The sequence below is a fragment of the Podarcis gaigeae genome (assembly GCF_964106915.1).
Source record: "Podarcis gaigeae genome assembly, chromosome: 8".
Classification (NCBI taxonomy): domain Eukaryota; kingdom Metazoa; phylum Chordata; class Lepidosauria; order Squamata; family Lacertidae; genus Podarcis; species Podarcis gaigeae.
In genome coordinates, this window is record NC_139684.1 from 41,776,667 (window position 1) to 41,795,795 (window position 19,129).

Here is a 19,129-nt window from a genome sequence, read left to right on the forward strand (position 1 = left end):
AACAAGCAAGACAAGTGCACATTTTGGTGTATTTGTTACATAGGGTAGCACACTCATTATCACACAGATTCAAGCTGGGTAGAAGCAGAAATATATTTGTTTCCTCCTTTTAGGGTAGCACTCTTCAGATTGTGTTTTACAGCCTGTCCTGCGCACACTCCACACTCACGTAAGGAAAACAAGGGACATGGTAGTTGGACAGCAGTGCCATCAGGGTTAAAAGAGAAGTGCAGGGCAATGGAGATGGCAGAGGACCCAACAGCCAACTGGAGAGGCTCAGCCAGGCCAGCTGATGTCCTCAGACTACCTGATTATGAACTGGCCTATAGATCCCAATCTGGAAGCCAACCATGTGCCAACTCTGCACAACCGTCTGCTGCCCTTGCTGCATCCTCTACCTTTCATGCTCACAGAGCCACACTCTCATTCAGTGAAAAGCAAATTGAGCCTGGTAAAAGCAATGAAAGGCGGGACTTGCCTTTCATTGAAAGTTCTGCTTGTAAGGAAGGAACTGGGTGGTCTGTTCAGCAATGGATGCTGGAAAGGAGCAACCTTTGGATCAGACCCACTGCATATCCCAGGCCTGAAAAAACCAATGCATCAGGTTCTTTAGGAGAGCACTAATTAATGGGGGGGGGGTGGAGCCCTCCACCCCTGGGGTTCTGCATTTTGAAAGGCTACTAGCAGCTCAGAGCCAGCCAAACTGGGGCATTGCAATACAGTGTACACATTTATGTGAATATAAAAGGAAGCATGTCTATAGGCTCTAGCAGGCACAGCATGGAAAGATATAGAAACGACAACAAAGGTTGCTGGAATCAGGGGGAGTAGAAGCGAAAGGTCAGGGATTCAGATTTTTATACGGGTAAAATGAGGTAGCATGTGGCCAAGTACAAAAGTGTTAAGGGAGAGTTCTCATCAGATAATCAGAGAATCACAAATGAAGAATGTTTTTTTAAAAGGAGGGAGAGAGAGAGAATTATTTCCATAGATTAGGGATAGATTTCCCTAGAAAGATAGCTTTGTAATCATTGCTATTCCACACAGAGGACAGTTTTTATTACAAAAAAAAAAATTGTAATGAGATGAAGTCTAGGCCCAGACATCACCTTTGAAAGCAAAGAAAATTATTTCCCCTTCATTTTATAAGATTACCCTGTCTTATCATATCTCTCCTTATTACGTTTACAGCAATATTAAAACAAGATTTGGGTGAATAAAGAACATAATATACTCCAAGTAAAGAACAGATCCTTTAAAGCACTGTAAATACTCCCGGCTGTGTGAGAGGAATTTTAATGGCACAACCCATCCTCTTAGGAGAACACCAAAAATATGACAGAGGAATTATCCTTTTCCAGAAAGCTCAATCTGCTCCACCAGAGACTAGTCCATGGACTCTGACACTCGGAAACCCCACCCAAAGAAGGCACCTGCAGGATATGAGCTGTACAGTCCCATGAAACTGTCCATGTGTACCATGAATGGTATAGGATCCAGTGAGCATGGCGGAGCTCTGGTGAACCCCTTGTTCATTTCAAAAGAAGAAGCTGTAACCAAAGCCAGCAGAGCCAACTTGCAGGTCTTTGGATCATAGTGAGCCAAGTGTTGTTTAAATGTTTAAACAACATTTTTTTAAAAAAGGTGTCTTGCCTTGATCCTTTTGGGGTCTTGTAGCTGGGGCAACATTTAAACTGGGGGCTTCCTGACTCAGACATCTTAGCTACTGAGCCACAACAGCACTAATCTAAACAAAGTAGTGATGGCCATGAGGATATAATAGAGGAAGAAAGGATTAGAGAGTTTTTTGGGGGAGGTGAAGTTAATAATACTTGCTCAATACCTTCCTTCCTAAAATAGTTCCTTCCATCTGTCAAGTTTCCTTAAAAGCAGGATGGCATTGGCATTAAAATACATGTTTAAAAGATTCATGAGATTAAAAATAGCAACTTAAATTAACAAGTGCAGTTAAACTAATGGTGTGGAACAGTTACAAAATTAAGATGGAAACTTTGGGATCTTTTTAAATCCAATAAATGGGATGTGGGGTGAGATTACATCACCATTCAAGTGACAATGACTAATATGAAGAATTAGACTTAAATGAATTCTAAGAATGTCTGCTGTTCTTGTAAGAGATTGCAGAGGGAATAAAATCTAGGAAAATATTGTATTAATTATAAAACTGGAGGTGTTAAAATCAGGAGTCCTGATCTAGGAATGCTGCTACTTGAGATATAAAAAGATGGATAAAAAGACAGCTGATATTCTTGGAGAAAAGGCATAAATCTATTCTGACTAGCTGCCACAACAGAAGAAGCAACAAGTTTCCTCTACAATTCAGGAAGGGCCATGGCTCAGTGGCAGAGCATCTGCTTTGTATGCAGGTGTCCCAGATTCAATCCTTGGCATCTCCAGGTAGGACTGGGAGAGAATCCTGCCTGGAACCCTGGAGAGTCACTGCTAGTCAGGGTAGATAGTACTGAGCTATATGCAGCAAGGGTCTGACTCAGCTTCCTATGTACTCTGGGCAGTCTCATAAAGCATAGAGTGCATCTATTTTATGGGGATGGTACTTTTCTCTTTATGACACTTTCATCTTTGCCCCTTACAGCAGGAAATACACTGGCCCAGCACTGATCACAGGCAGCCAGAGAGCAACCAGCATGGGTTGAAATATTTCACATATTGGGTGTGGAAGTATCACTTTCTTATCAATACAGTCCTGGCTGTATACATCTGAACTTTTTTATCTTCTCAGTCAGGCAGCATGAATGTCTATTCAGAGAGTGGATTGGTTGGGGCAAGAAAGGCTCAACTGCATGACAGTATCCTAATGGACTTTATGCTTTTAAAATGGCAATCCACTCTGCACTTTCAGGAGGGGACAAGTGATCAGTAAATATGGCTATAATGCTTAATGGCAACAAGTTAGATTAGCTGGTTAAAAACCATTCTGGTTGACTGAAAATGCACCCACTGATTAATCTGCCTATTTTAAAAATCTGTAAAATGATTCTAACAGAAACACTTATGAACACAGTACATGCACCATCTTTAAAAGGGCATCGACTCCTTATGTGATAGAGAAAAGGAGACACATCTAAGACAATGCCTACTATGGAACACATCTGCATTACCTAAAAATAAACTTAGAAAGCTATTTCTTCAGAGCTATGGTTTTCTCATGTGCAAACTTAGGCAGATATAATTACACACCTGATTCACTAAACTTTATATGATTCATAGACCAGTATTTCTTTAATCAGTTGACAGCCAAATAAATAAATATCTATCTATCTATCTATCTATCTATCTATCTATCTATCTATCTATCATCTATCTATCTATCTATCTAACCAAATTTAATTCCCATTGTAATCAACAGGGCTTTAGCACGTAATTAAGGGCTTAAAGCCTCATTTTATTTCCAAGGGACTTTAAATGTGTTTAACCTGCTTTGAATTGTGTCTGGTGAAGCTGCTATTAAGCATACTTAGCAAACTACACTCCAGACTGAAGAGCACACCAATTCCTGCTGCTTACTTCTGAGAGTTTATAGTATGCCCAGCTGCTGAAATTCTCTTGAATACCAGCACCTGCCCTAATTTGCTGAAGTGTGACTCACTCTCTTGTGTTGGAACACTTATAACAATCACAGTATTAAGCATTTACCCTTCCCATTAAAGCATGAACAATTTTGCAGAGCAGCCATCAAATTTTATAACCTGTAGTAGACATTTTACATTCAACTTAATATCACAAGCCATTATACAGCACCCAGAGCTGCTATTCCAAAGCAGTAACTTCATGGGAGGATAGAGTTTTTTGCTGCTTTCTCTGCCATGACAAATAGCATGTAAAAGGAGGACGGCAACAACCTTCGCTTGCAAAATTGGACAGAAGTTATGTACATCTGATATGCCTTCATAATTTGCCTTAAAAAAAGAAACTAAAACTTTAAAAGTTTTAGTTGTTGAGGCTGTTGAGGCACAGTTATAGTTCTATTTTAATGCTCAAACAGAAACTGCTAAAACCTAAACTGTAAATAGCTTCAGCAATTTGTAAAATGCTAAACGACTGCTCTTTCTGCAATGGCTTCCCCCCAACTTAGAAGTATGAAAAGGGACTGTACAGATAATGATGCATATCTTTATCATATACTTAACAATTAACTTCAGGTTCTTGTAAGCTGGGAAAACAAGGAACCAATCCACTCTTAACTAACAACTTCACAAACCCCATATTAACAATGAGAAATAATCTTTTGCTTATGTTATTCTGCATTACCTTCAATATGTCAACAAGGCACCAAAACTGAATTTTTGGAGATACACAAATTTATTTGTGTGTTGATTTGAATAATCAGTTAAAAGACCGGTTGATAATCAAAACTACTTAACTACAATGGAGATATAACATCTTAGACATGCAGTTCAATCCTATACATATAAAGACTGAGGTTCTACCGTGTTCAGCGACACTTACTCCTTAGCATCTGTATTTAAGAGATTTTCAATAAGAAGAACATGGCAGACCCACTTCAGTAGCAGATGGAAAAAACATGGAACATAGAAAGCTGCTTTATATGGAATCAGACCATTGGGTCCATCTGGAGCAGTACTGTCTGCACTGTTTGGCAGCAGCTCTCCAGGGTTCCAGTCCTGCCTGGAAAAGACTGAGGACAGAACCAGGGACCCTAGAGGTACAACTCCTGCCACATGGGTTTCTGGCTGGCTCTTACTCTCATCGACCCCAGGGCTGCAGCAATGACAGTAAACCATGGCAGGAACATCAGGGCTATTGACGAAGTTCTTGGCTAGCTGATGTGGGGCTATGCAGGAGTCGGGGGGAAACACACATAAGGACCTGCCTGGATCAAGACCTGTTTCTGAGTCAGGAAGGGATGGAACCCATAAGCTCTGTGCTCCCTTAGAGCTCCAAGCTCCACCTTCCTGAAATGGAGAAATAAACAAAAACTCGCTCGACACAAAGAGTTCTAAGTGTGCATGGAAACACTGCAAAATTATTCACTGAAAAAAGTGAGTGCCAAGGAGATGCCCATTTGGAATACTTTACCCCAGGAACATAGGGATAAGACAGCTCCCAATTTTGGAAAGTTAAAAACCACTAAAGTTTATGTGGAAACTGTTTTCAAGAATGAAAACTGCAAAAGATTTCATCAAAAAAAGAACTGTCTGTAAGCTCCTATGAACACAGTTTTAAAGCTCTTCGCTTCAAATTAATATTTTAGTTTCTAAGAACTAGGGCAAATCCAGGAAAAGCTGTTTGCAATCATTTATCAACGAATTGCCAGTAATGACGCTAATTTTTCTCCTTTTCAATTTTTTTTCTTTAAAAAGGCGAGCAGTTTCTTGTTTCCAGCTGCACAGCGTTTAGTTTTTCATTTTGTTGTTTTTCTCCTAACAATCTTGTTTGTTTCTCCGCCTTGATTATTCAAAGCAGATGTGCTGAAACAGGCAAACAGTTTTCGTGTACACAAAAGAGCGAAAGAGCCTCTGGCATTGGAGGAGCTGGAACAACCACCTTCTGAATGCCTGTGTCCCCCTAACACGGAGTTAGAGGATGCAGGAGATGTCCAGTGTCTCCGTTTCCTCTCCATTTCTTCAAACCTTTAGAAAAGTGTGCAACAAAGATCTTACTAGCACTGCCCTCTGTTGGTCACATGCAAATAACAGAAGGGCCCAGGAGAGCGAGAGAGATTCCAGCAGAATCAGCTCTTTGGCATGGATGCCACAAAAGGCCAAAACACAAGAAACCTTATTAACATTCCTACATTATAATAAAAGACTATCCCCACGAGTGAGTGTCAAGATAGTATTTACAAAACAAAAATTACTGAACTGGCCTATATTTAAAGCACCCACCTAATTGGCATCCTGAGAGAAACCAAACTTGAGCCGTCAGTAAAGAGAATTAAAAGGATTACATTTGGGTGCTTAGCAACCTTATGTTTCATAATCTGAAGAAGAAAAAACTTTGAAAGCTGTGCATGCATTTATTTAAACTGCCTGATCAAGAAGATATCAGGGTAAGCAGCAATCCTTTAAAGCTGAAACCATACAATGTTTCAAGCTGAACCAAATTCTCACAAGCTTCACTTTTTATGTAGAAATTTGCACATTTGATGAGGGAGAATCTTCCATTGAACAGATATGCACGAAAACAGAACGCATGTTTCAGCCTACGTCTGGAAGCTAACTAGAGCTCAGTAGTTTCGGCATCGCTCTACATTGTGTGAATGAGTGTGGGGTTTCTGCCAATTCATTTTTGAGCATAACTCAAAACGCTGGTCACTCTCTTTCAAGCTGTATGGTTTGGACACAGAGGCCTTCTTCCCACCACTGCCAGATGTGTTGCTAGTAGAGGCATTGGACAAAACCTTTTCAGTAGCAGTGCCCAGTTGTAGAACACTTCCCCCCGCCCCGTCTGAAGATCTGTATGAGACTCCCATACTACAGGCAATCTCCCGCTTTGTAAATTTAAGTTTGTTCTGTTGGATGTTTGAATGATTTGCAACATCCCTAGCTAGTTGTTGCAACTGGTTTTTTCCAGGTTGTTCTGCTGCTGCTGCTGCTTGCTTATATTTAAGTAGATGTGTTGGTTATTGTTTACGGTATTGTTTACGGTATTTTTTGCCCTATAGGGCGCACTGGCCCATAGGACGCAGAGTTGTTTTGGTGGGGGGGAAATAAATAAAAAAAAATTATTTCCCCCCCCCAGCCGCGGGGCTGGGGCGGAGGAAGCCCGAGCTTCCCTCGACCCCAGCCCCCAGAACAGGCTGCTATCCACAAGCCTTGCGAGCCCGGCGGGAACCCCCGCCGCGCTCGCAAGGCTTGCGGACATCTGCGCGAAGCACGGGGCGCCCTGCATTCGCCCCATAGGACGCACACACATTTCCCCTTCATTTTTGGAGGGGAAAAAGTGCGTCCTATAGGGTGAAAAATATGGTAGTTATCTGGTTTCTTTGTTCTTATCCTGTAACCCTAACCCTAACCCTATTTAAACCTGGCTATGCATGGGACACATAACAGAGTTCTGTCATCCGGGGCAGGGGAAAAGAGAAAAACAAAGACTTTTATTAAAATAAAACATTAAAATATTAAATAAAATATTAAAATAAAAAAGGAGCACAACAGACATTTTAAAATCAGAGGCTCTGTAGCTGAAGGAGTTTGGGGTGGAGTAAGGTGATCTCAGAATTAAGCAGGAACAGTGTTAGGAGAGTATGCAAGTTAACACTTTTCATGTGCTGATCAACTCTGCGGTTAAAACCAAAACATGTATTTGCTAGAGGGGTTTTGATTGTTTGGTTGTTTTTTATTCCTGTGTAAAAGGTAAAGGTAAAGGGACCCCTGACCATTAGCTCTAGTTGTGACTCTGGGGTTGCGGCGCTCATCTCGCTTTATTGGCCAAGGGAGCCGGCATTTGTCCGCAGACAGCTTCCGGGTCATGTGGCCAGCATGACTAAGCCACTTCTGGCAAACCAGAGCAGTGCATGGAAACGCCGTTTACCTTCCCGCTGGAGTGGTACCTATTTATCTACTTGCACTTTGACGTGCTTTCGAACTGTTAGGTGGGCTGGAGCTGGGACCGAGGAACAGGAGCTCACCCCGTCGCGGGGATTCGAATTGCGAACCTTCTGATCGGCAAGTCCTAGGCTCTGTGGTTTAACCCACAGCGCCACCCGCGTCCCCTTTATTATTCTTGTGTAGGACACTGCATTTAATCCTGGAAGCCATATACCATTGCATAAACAGAAAAATAAAACATATATATTAAGCCAGAAAGCTATTTCAACGAGGAAAAACGAAGGCTGTTTTGCTTTTGGTTTCTTTCTGAACCAGGATGATATTCCTAGCCCATAGACTAGTTATGTTAAACTTGGTCAGTCAAAGCAAGTCTCATTTTTAAAAAGTGACAGTGTGAGACTGGTATATTTATTTTTTTCAACACCTGCAACAAACTTGCTATTATAGGATAAAACTAGATATTAAACAAACTCTAACCAATGAGATGCCTCTTTGATACGAATCAAATGCAAGATGCAATCAGTATAATTTGAAGAGAAGGAAGGGGACACGTATCATGAAAAGCTAATGTTAAAACAGGGCTGGTTTGAGACTTTTCTGTGAATAGTTGGATCTCTCTGTGAACAAGCAAATTTGCCTCTTGGCATAAGCTAATTGCAAATGAACAGGTTCTAGAGTGCAGCGACTGGCAGAGAAAATAGACATCCTTTGTGGGCCCCTTGTTTTTTCCCTTTAGTCTTCCCCTAAGATGTACAGATTGTCCTCCTACAGATAACTGCATTGGGATGTTCCTGATAAGGCTATGAGGTCACTAGAACACACTAACTCGTCCACACTGCACTTCACATAGCAACTGTTCAGCTTCCTCTGGCTGATCATGCTGGGAACAGATGCTGTAAATTCAGCTCTTGTGTGCAGCAGGAAGACCCAAATGTCACAGACCTCACAGCATCACATCAGGGACAATTATCATCTGGGATCTTATCCTGCAGAAGCCTCCTTAAAATGAACAAGAGGTTGCAGAGAAGCATGCATCTGTTATGGCACCACAAGCAGCTGTTTTAGCAAGACTTGTCAATACATTTTGCCCTGGATAAGTATATAAGCTAACACTTTACCCTTCTTTCAAGGGTAACGAAGGCCTGTGAAACTTCTACCAAATCATTTCCTAATTCTGAAGAAAAGGAGTCTAAATTTGGAGAGTAGGAAGATCAGATTCTGCAACCAGATTTCCCATTTATTTGCATGCTAACAGTAGGCTGTTTACAGAAGGGTGGGAAAATTTCCCCACCCCACTTCAAATCAAGTGTGTATTCCTGTAGTGTAGAGTAGAGCTTTCCAAACTGTGTGTCGCGACACGTTAGTGTGTCAGCTACAGTGTGTAGGTGTGTTGCACAAACGCTCCCCACGCTCCTCCCAGGGCTGGAAAGGGGCCAGCATAACCTCTGGTTTGCTAGTAAAACTGAATTACTGTGTCACAAAATGATGCATGTCTAAAAAGTGTGTCACCAACATGAAAAGTTTGCAAAGCTCTGCCTTAGGGGCTGTATCCTGCTGGGAGCTGCGTGAGAAAAGTAGACGAGACAGAGCTTTGCTCTTGCTCATCCCCACCCCACACTGTGAGTGCTGAGAAACTGAGGTGATGCTTCATCACTTCACATGCTTGCTTTTGCGCACTCTCTCACTCTCTCATTCACACACCCCGCATCAATCCATCCTCAAACACCACAAAAGGAGATCTTTTTCAAAGCACTTGGTGCTTCCATCTAGGAACACCAGACACACAGTTTCAACACGTTTTTCTCTTCCCTGTTCTCCCTGCTCTCAGGAAACCTTTTGAAAGCTCTATGCAGGTTCCACCTCTTGCTCAAGATTGAAGAGGTGGAGCTCACTAAATCTGGTTGGTTGGTTGGTTGGTTGGCTGGCTGGCTGGCTGGCTGGCTGGCATCCATCTGTCTCAGAAGACAATGGAAGAGTGCTATGGCGGGCATTAAGTCTCCCGACCATTGATTTCCAATTTCTGAAAAGCCAGAATTTGCGAGCAAACTCTGAGCAAGCTGGAAAATCTAATGTCTTTAGCCAACTTCTACTTTTCTAGAGTCATGCTAAATTTTTTGTTATTAGAAGAGGTGGGCTGTTGCTGGGCTGCACAAAGGAAATGGCAGAGAAAATAAGTGGAAGGCATTTATTAACATGCTCTGCTCTCCTCCTTGTACAGGACATTGAGGGCTTCTCTCCACATGCCTTGTGTAGGATGGACACATCCAATACCTGTGGGGCCTGGTCACTCAGTTCAGCATTAGGAAGAAGAGTGGGGAGGAGGAGGTTTGGGCAGCAGCAGGAGAGTAGAAGGAGGTCAAACAAGAACAAAGACAGACAATGAGGAAACCTCTGGGAGAATCTATATCTGTTGCCAAGAACTGAACCCTCCCATTGTTCTGAAGACTTGTATACACTCCATTAGCTAAAATACGACGTTTAATTATTTCTGCAGTTTGGTATTTCTATTAAACGTGCACTGAAATATGAAACGTTGAGCTAATAGAACACATGTGGAGGTAGAGAGAGTTCTTTTTGGCAGGATTTTGTTGGTTCCATGGACTATCATGCCAGAAAAACAAGACCTAAATCCAAAGCAACTACCAGGACAAAAAAATTACAAGGGGGGGGGAGAGAGAATGGAGGAAGACACACAACTGGTGACACCAGAGAAGCTGATACTGCAAGCGCTTCTGCAGACTGGAGCTTGGCTATCTTTTCTCTGGGTTAATATTTCCTAGGTAAGATTTTCTAGCACCTTGTGCCACACATCTGCGTAATCTTAAGACAATTCTGCACATTATAGTTTTATGGACTAGGTTCAAAGGTCCTTGTGAGGGTATGTTCATACTTTAGGCTATTGACTGGAAGTTCCCTTGGTAAAAAGACTCACCACAGTCATGGAACTGCTCTGGGACATATAAAACAGTAAGAAGAGAGCTGTTTAAGCATGTGCAGAATCCCTAACCATATCCCCAAGCATCTGAGAATTACAGAAAAAAGTTTGCAGTTACTGAAATAAATGAAAGCAGATGTGGAAAGGCTTCTCTTTCTCACGATGGTGATTAAGTCAAGTGTCCGTTATCATTTTAGCATCAAACATCCCCATGTCTGGAGAGTTTGTTGATCACATCTGGCCATGCTGACAGCCGATGATAAGGAAGGAGGAACATCCTTTCCATTCAGCACAACACCAGGGCAACCAGCACTCAAGGAAGTTTTAAGATATACTGACAGAAGGATGTCAGGCAGCCACATTTGCTACAGGCTGGATTACATTTCAAATTTGTTTACATTAAACAAACAAACCACTGCCTAGTCTCAGGAGGATGCAGGAAAAGTGTGCTTCCCACCAACAAGATCACAAATGCTTCTTAGAAGTTCATTCAAGAGGTGAATCCCTACCTGGCCATCTTGTCCGACATGAACCTGATGTATCTGCAAGTTACCCTGGGGGAAAAAATTATACATTAAATGTAAGCAAGGAATTAAGAGGAAGTCAGAACTGCAAAAAGGGCACATTTCTGTACCTTATTAGTGTTCTTCATTACTTTACTTAAGGAAATTCACTCAGTTTTAGAAGTGAATTATCGTGCCTGGCAGTAAGAACCATATAAAACCCTTGTTTTATATACACAAAGCTATCCTCCCCATGGACAGGGCTAATGGCTATAAATGTCTATATTCTGCATCAAGAATGGTGCATCTAAATAAACTAAGCAAATGAGCTGATTTATTTATTTAGGTCCTACTCACTTTTCAACTACAGTGGTATTATACAACATTTTAAATGCAATTTTAAATTCTCAACTTCCCATCCCGCTCATTCTCTTATGGGTCTCTATTCTGCCATAGCCTATCTCTCCTCCCAACCATTTGGCAGTCAATGAAAATTAAAATACTTTCTTAAAAACCCGCCACAAATTTCCCAGCTCTAAACAACTATTCCCGATCACAGCTGCATGTCCCCCCAAAGTGGGGGCACCAGCCTTTGTCACTGCCTGAATTAAGTGTTCAGTTTTTGCTACCTGCTATGGGGAGGTTAGAAGAAGTGCAGCTTCACATCACAACTACTCAGACTTCTTCTGTTTTCTAAGGCTTTATCTACCATTCCTCATATGTTTTTGAACTTTATTTGCAGCCATGAGGGCTAGAAACTTCATTGTTGGTTTCAATAAAAGCCAAGAACTTTAGGGTGCTATAAACTACACCCAACAGGAATTTCTCTGTTCATGCATTGCAACCTATGCAAAGCCCTGCTGGTGATTCTCTGGAAAGCGTGGCTGATCAACATACAGTAGTGTTGTTGTTGTTTTTTGTTCTAGCTTTTAAGCAATAGCATCCTTTGTTTATTTGCTCAGATTTGCAAACATGCAGACATACCTAAAATCAAAATGTCTATCAGCCTAAAATTAGTAGAGTAATATAGTATGGTACAGCTTTGGCTGAAACAGAATGCAACTCTCCTAAATGGATAAATATTTGCTACACTGGGGCTGTCATTTCTACTAGCTAGCAGCTATTTCTCTTTTTTTGTCAAAACTCGGTTCCACAGGCAAACAGGGGCTCCATTATGGAAGTCACAAAAGACTCAGTTACAAAAGATTCTAAATGCTGCAGCCGATTTTGGGAGAAGCCTCTGGGTCTAGAAGCATAAAGGAAGAAATGAAGCACAGGAAGACATTTCTATGCAATCTGCAATTACGCTCTTAGAATCTGCCTGAAACAAGGCAAGGGGAAAGGGGGAAAGGTAATTTCCCATAGATTTTTCACATGTAAGAGGCAAAATGAGTATTCCTCTAAGAGGAGGGCAGTCAGTTGTCATCCTTTTTATGCTGTCAGCAACTATTCTGCTTCCATCCAAAGGAATGGAAGATAAACTGGAATAAACTCCAATCCAGATGTTTTCTATCCACATGGATGAAAGAAGGACCTGATCCTGCTTTCCTTCATGTCCAAGACAACTCCCTCTTAAGTCATATGGGCGTGCAGGAACAGACTCTTCCCGTAATTTGTTAACATCGCAAGAGACAAAGCCTCTCTGGAGTTTCCTCAGCACCACATGAGATCCAGAGTAACTATCATTAGGCTATCTACGGCTAGTTCTGAATACACATAGTTTTAGAGCAGCTTCTGGCACTACTTTCCTACTTTCACCTTTTAAGCAAAAATAGCTGAAGACACAATACAGATCAGCTTCTAGTCATGTGTACTGAGCTGAAAAGGAAACCCCTGCATGAATGATCATACATTACATTATAAAGAAGTGTGGATCTGTGTATATAAATGCATAAAGTGGAATGTGATCCTTGGTTCATCCTGCTGTGTTTTTAATACAGCTGGAAACCAAGGGTGGGGAGAATAAACTAAGGGCATATGCAATGTCCTACATATCTTCATTTCAATGGTGCATGCCTAGGACTGGAATGTGCTGCTTTCCTTTACAATGCCATAAGCTTAACCTCATCCTTGTTGCCTCCCTCTATCAACATATTAGCCATGCTAAGAATTGTAAGATCACTACAGCTGCAGGACAGGTTTTGCCCAGCTGGCCACTCAGTCTGTGACTCACCTCGCTGTCTTGCGTGATCTGGACCTGCTCTCCTTGTGGCACCTGGGCTATGTGGAGGTGACCCTGTGGGATCCATGAGCGGAGGGAAAGAAACACAAGAAGCATCAGTCAAAATCAGTGGAATACAATAGGCTCAAAGCAACTCAACTCAGCAGACACAGAAGAAGTCAATGCCTCTTGTTCCGGAACACTTGCTGCACCCACACTTTAACAGCATTCCATTTCAAGTACAGATGAGATTGCTGAGCCCTGGGTGGTACATGACTAAATTATCCAAGGTTTTATTTTCTCAGTATCTAGAGATTTTCTGACTCTGGTGGTGACAGGAAGAGTATAATTTAGATGCTTGTAGAGAATTCAGGGTTGTCTCCCTGGTATAGAGCCTGGAAAATATCCACTGAGGCATGGCTTGTTTGGGAAGTGCAAGGTCAAGCTCTTTAGGAAAGCTTTATCCCTCCATAAGGAGAGAATAAGCTACAGGTACATCCTGAACTTTCCTAACATGTGACTACTGGACAAGCACTTGAACACACAGTCATCCTGCATCAATTACTGTATTAAAACAAGAGGTTATAGATCCCAGGCCCTCAGTTGATTTGACAATACTGAAACAACCCCTGCCCCAACAAAACACACACAGAGAGAGAGAGAGAGAGAGAGAGAGAGAGAGAGAGAGAGAGAGACGGAGGGAGAGGGAGAGGGAGGGAGAGGGAGAGGGAGAGGGAGAGGGAGATGGAGAGGGAGAGGGAGGGATAGTTTCAACAAAGCTGAGCTACAGATGTGCCATGGAATGTTCATGAACATTTTAATTGCAATAGGATGCTGAGAAACAGGACAAATTATTTAAAGGGATAGAAAGATGGTTCCCTCCCTTAAAGTCGCTTTCAACTATCTGTCCTTGTTTTTATCTTTTTAAGTTATGTATGGTATCATCACCTTTTAATTATTAGCTTTTATCCCTTACCTGTTTTAAGTCTTATGTGTTTCGTTTATCCATATGTTTTATCTTATGCTGATATGTGACTGAAATAAAGTTGTATACTGATACTGATACACAGCACCCATGCTGGCCTGGCTGTTAATACCAGCTCCTGGCATCCTTGGTTACTGTAATCAAGAGTTATATTTTGCTGTCTTATTGATAGTTTTATTGTCACATTTTTCCATTGTCTAATTGTTCTGCAGAGTCTCATGATATTTCTTTGAAAGTCAGATATGATTTTTTCTTTATTAATTAATTAAATGTTTGCCACGTCTTGTATTTCCAACCCTATGTTGCCAATGACACTGGTTACCATCCAGGCATTTCCCACCCCACAAAGAATTATCACAAAGCAATGCTCACTAGGAACACCATGGCTTTGGCACAGGGTGAGAAGTATACTTGAAAGCTTCCCTTTAAGATCACTGCCACCGTCACTGAATAATTACCGCCACAGTATTCATGCGATGAATTGTCTATGCCCTTTGCTCTGTATGGAGAGAGGAGAAGAGCACTACCCCCCCCACACACACACGAACACTAAAGGACAACATTTCCACTGGTGTAGAATGGCAGCTGTCCAATCATTCTCTATTGAAGTTGTGCCAGATAACAATTGCAGAGAATCTAGCCTGAAGAGTTTTAATATATTAAAGAAATCGCTACTATACATCACTGACCTGTACAACTACCTCGGCAATAAAATCAAGCATATCACTTGATTTAAAAAGAAGAAGAAATTGATCAAGGAAGGCAAAGAAACTTCCTCCCAAATCCTGACTGGCCCTTTGCAAGAGAAATTTACCTGCTGGCAAACTGGCTGCTACTTTGGTTTGTAAAAGTCTTTTGTGTTCATTTTCACATGCCTGTGTAGGAAACCAAGATTAAAGATATCCATGTGGAATTTTGTCAAAGGCCTTCCTTATATTATAACGTACCAACAATTGCACATGAATTTCAAAGAAACACAGGCCCTTCTATTTCAAACAGTTTCATTTCCTTTGGAAGGAAACTGTCTATTTATAGGGAGAAGCAGCATGCCGAAAGTATCAAAACGACAATAGGAACTGTATATAAAATTAGACCACAGATCCAATCCATGTCGAGATTAAATCGCCTTCCCTTCACAATGATAAGCTCTTACTGGCTTCTAGGGGGAAATGTTCAAAACGTTTGGTTGGGTTGTTTTTATTTTATTTTTATTTTAATCTCATTAAGCTGTTTGCAAGTCACACAAAACTTTCAAAGGAGGTGGGAAAAAGGAAGGTTTCCATACCTGTATGTTTCTTCCTCCACCCACCCCAGGCAAATAGCAATGTTGAGGGGTGGGTTTACATTGAGAAGCAAGCAAGGGTGAAAAATGTGTTTCTGTTCTTTGTTTTTAATCCTCACTCAGTGCCATAGTCCTGAGCTGAATAGGTTGCTATGAAAAATAGCAAGCTAAATGGGAGGTCCTTTTCACAACCATTTCATATTGTTTGTTTATTATTCAAGATGGTAAATTTATACTCCAGTTTTCCATCCAAGGGTGCTCAAGATGGCTAGTTTATCCCTAAGATGTGAATATGGCACAGAACTGGAATAATCAGTAGGACATTCTCAGTGGATCATGATGGACATGGAAAAGGGCTTTCCATGGTATGCATGAAAAAAGTCTTCTTCATTCAAATCATTTGTTCATTCATGTGTGCAAAACCTATTTTGTTGTTATCTTGGACACCTTCAAATATTCTGTACAAGTAAAAGAATCAGAGGGAAGATACTCCAGTCCAGTTCTTAGTGCTGTGATGTACAAGCAATTTCAAGTACTGGATTGACTTGAATATTTTCTGGCTAGAATGTACAGCCCTTTGAAGTGGCTCATCATAAATATAAAGCCAGCCTCATTCAAAATGGCTGCACATAAACTACACACCTGAGGGGTGTTCCTCACACTGTGAGCCACTCATATTCTATACCTTCCCACCAGGTTCAGATGTTGCCAGTCTCTATGCCATCAGTAAACAAGTGGCCATCTCAGCTCTAAGCATAGGTGCCAATACCCTGAGACCCTGGGTGCCCGAGCATCCACAAAATTCCCCATGAAGGGGCCAGGCACCCATAATTTCTGGTGCCGGGGCCATGCACGCTGCATAACACCATGATCCCTGGCACCCACAGTTGTGGGGGCAAGTTGGCACTCCTGGTTCTAAGTGGAGATGCTAGCACTGCTGCTATGACAGATTTGAGCATGAATGAACTTCAAAACAGAAAAGCAGTAAAGTGTGAGTCATATACCCAGGTGGTGTTGTTGGTTGTTGTTGTTTTTTTTAATCCTCACATGTAAATATAGTGGACAACAATAAAGCCCCAAGTCACACAAATGGATAAACCACCCTGCAGTCCACATATTCAGGGTGGATGAGTGAGGGGATTACTGAACTGGCCTGGTAGCTTTACACTAAAGTGGGATTGACAAGGACTGAGAGCTTTCCTGCTGGACCTAGAAGGGGCAGTACTCAGCCAACCGCAGCGAACTAGTTGTCTGCCAATCACATTCGCCACTGCTGGAGAAAACTACACTACTTGGAAACTTATGAAAATATCAGTAGGAGAAGTATGCATTCCCTCCACCTAACTGTGGGGATCATATTTAAGTTCCATGCAACATTGCATTTGATTTAATGATATGAAGCAAAGCTACAGAAGCCAATGCAAGCTTTTTCATGGTCCACCAGCGCAATCATTTTTTTAAAAAAAAGAAACACAAAAGCTTGAGTAATGGCAAGAGTGTCACGCTTAACTTTTAAACTTCCTGTCTTCTGTGGGTTTTGGGTCAAAGTGTTAACTTTATTTAAACTTTTTGAAAGAAGAATTTAATGTCAATGTTTATAAGCTTTGCTTATATACATGAATTTAAATGGATACACATGTAAGGAATTCAGCTAACAGATGTTGAAAAATGCTTCAGAACACACTTTGGGGAAAATGAGGCTAAATGAATCTAAAATGGATTTCCAGACTGCTAGTACTTCAGGGGCTAGGGGTGCAAATGCATAATCCCCTGTGAATGTGCCCTGAATGTGGAAGGGAGAACTGGAAAGTGTAGGTGACCATGTGCATGCAAATTCATATATCCACACAAAATCACTAGTTATTCATATCAGTGGTGCACCTATAGTTTGCATGCGTACAACTAGCAGCAGAATATACTTTATTTAAAAACAAAAAAACAAAAAACGTATTTTTGGAAATAAGGAAAAGTTGAAGCTAAGATGCAAGTACATAAAACTGAAAGCTGCTCAGGAGACAAGAAGAGATTGTAAAGAATGAGTACATACTACTTGGACTTGGCCATCTTCTCCTATCTGGTGGATCTGGACTTGCTGGGCATTGGCCAGGGCGTAGTGAAGCGCTTGTGGCTGGTTGGCCTGAATTTCATTTGGTGCCGATGTGGTACTCTGAGCACTCTCTGGAAAACAAACCAAAGCTCAGGATTATTCATTAGGAATCTGTCTGCTTGTGGCCATTAAGAATACTTGGAAACTGCAGGGAAGCAGAATGAGGAAGGTGCTGTTGGCCATTCTAGAACTGCAGTTAAAAGAAAGGGATTGATCCTTCATCTGTAATGAAAAGGGCTAACCAAAATGTGCGGAGCCGATGATGTCTGATAGACTGACTGATTGAGTAAAACACTTCCTGGGGAGATAAAAGATTATAAGGCCTTTTCGCCCAGCTGCATAAACTTAAACTTTCTGTAAGTTCACGTTTCTACCAGCTCTGCTTTATTAACCTATGAATGGTTCCAGATTAATTAACATAGTTTCCAATTTGGAAAGTAAGTTTTATCCCCCCCCTTTTTTTTTCAATGCACTGATTACTTTGAGTCCATCCAGTTGTGACTTCATGTTTCCAATATGCCGTTCAAACCCACCCTACAACTTAACAGCTGGCCAGTCTGCATGTCCAAACTTTTCCCTCCTCCCAATAAGTGCCAAACTCACAACACAACTGAAGGATAGCATAAAAAAGTGTCTCACTCATAAAAAGATTGCCAGTTTCGAAGTACCCAAGTATTTAATATTGCTTCAGTACAGAGTTGGAAGAGGAGAAGCGAAGGGAATGCATCACCTATAATCTACATGCAAAGCAGGAGGTGCTTTCAAGCAGCTTATGGGACATATTATTAGACTCCTCGTTTTTATTAAAATGGGGTTCTAAATCTGTTAGAGATTCCAAAATAGAGATGGTCAGATCCCCTGTGTTTCTAAATCCATGTAGAAAATGTTTCCACATCACATTCACTTACTACTATCTCAGAACTACATTCTGTAGAAGCGTGGAATTGTACCGTGGGGAAGTCCCATAACTACATGCATCTCCCTCCCTCCCTCCCTCCCTCCCTCCCTCCCTCCCTCCCTCCCTCTCTGTGTGTGTACATTATACATGTACAAAAATGTGTAAGTTTCTCACAACCTGAAGTCTACCAAAACAATGCAGAAGAGCATACAAAGTCATGCTATTTATGCACCAAACAGATGCCATTAAAATAAGGAATGGAGCTGCAATGCTCCAGCAGGCATCTTCCAAAAGCAAGTATTTCCTGTTTGGGCAAACATATATTGGTGGCAGGACATGAGACTACATTTTGGAAGTATATTTCTAAATTGGATTTACCAGCATAGCCTGTTTTGAGTTTTATAATGCCATTTTAAGCCATTGTTTTTATCTTGATGAGTGTGAGCCAGAGCCAGACAACGGAGCTATCCCCAGCATTGAGCTAGCTCCCTCTCCATGTTCAAACTGCATTTTTGGTGGTGCTGTGCTCCTGAGAAAAGAGACTCCCAACAGGTTTACTTACTGACCAGAAATGTCCCATTAATCCATGAATGTGCTTGAGTAACAAGACCTACAGCACATTAAAGCAGAACTGAAATTTGTTTGTAATGGAACAACACAAAGAGACCCATATTTGTTGCTGGCCAGCTGCTTCTCTACAGATGT

The 19,129-nt window shown here is 41.5% G+C and overlaps 1 protein-coding gene across 3 annotated transcripts in view; it reads right to left on the minus strand.

The window, feature by feature from the left end:
* The window catches only part of BANP (BTG3 associated nuclear protein), a 153,482-nt gene that overhangs the window by 55,892 nt on the left and 78,461 nt on the right, over positions 1–19,129 (minus strand). The window contains exons 9-11 of one of the 3 annotated variants that reach the window (XM_083754570.1): positions 17,467–17,597; positions 13,165–13,236; positions 10,998–11,042 (exon numbers count right to left, since the gene is read on the minus strand). In XM_083754570.1, the coding sequence (XP_083610696.1) occupies positions 10,998–11,042; positions 13,165–13,236; positions 17,467–17,597 (248 nt within the window). Of the gene's footprint in view, positions 1–10,997; positions 11,043–13,164; positions 13,237–13,928; positions 15,013–17,466; positions 17,598–19,129 lie in introns of those variants that run through there. The other 2 variants (XM_083754571.1, XM_083754572.1) reach the window with 2 other exon arrangements.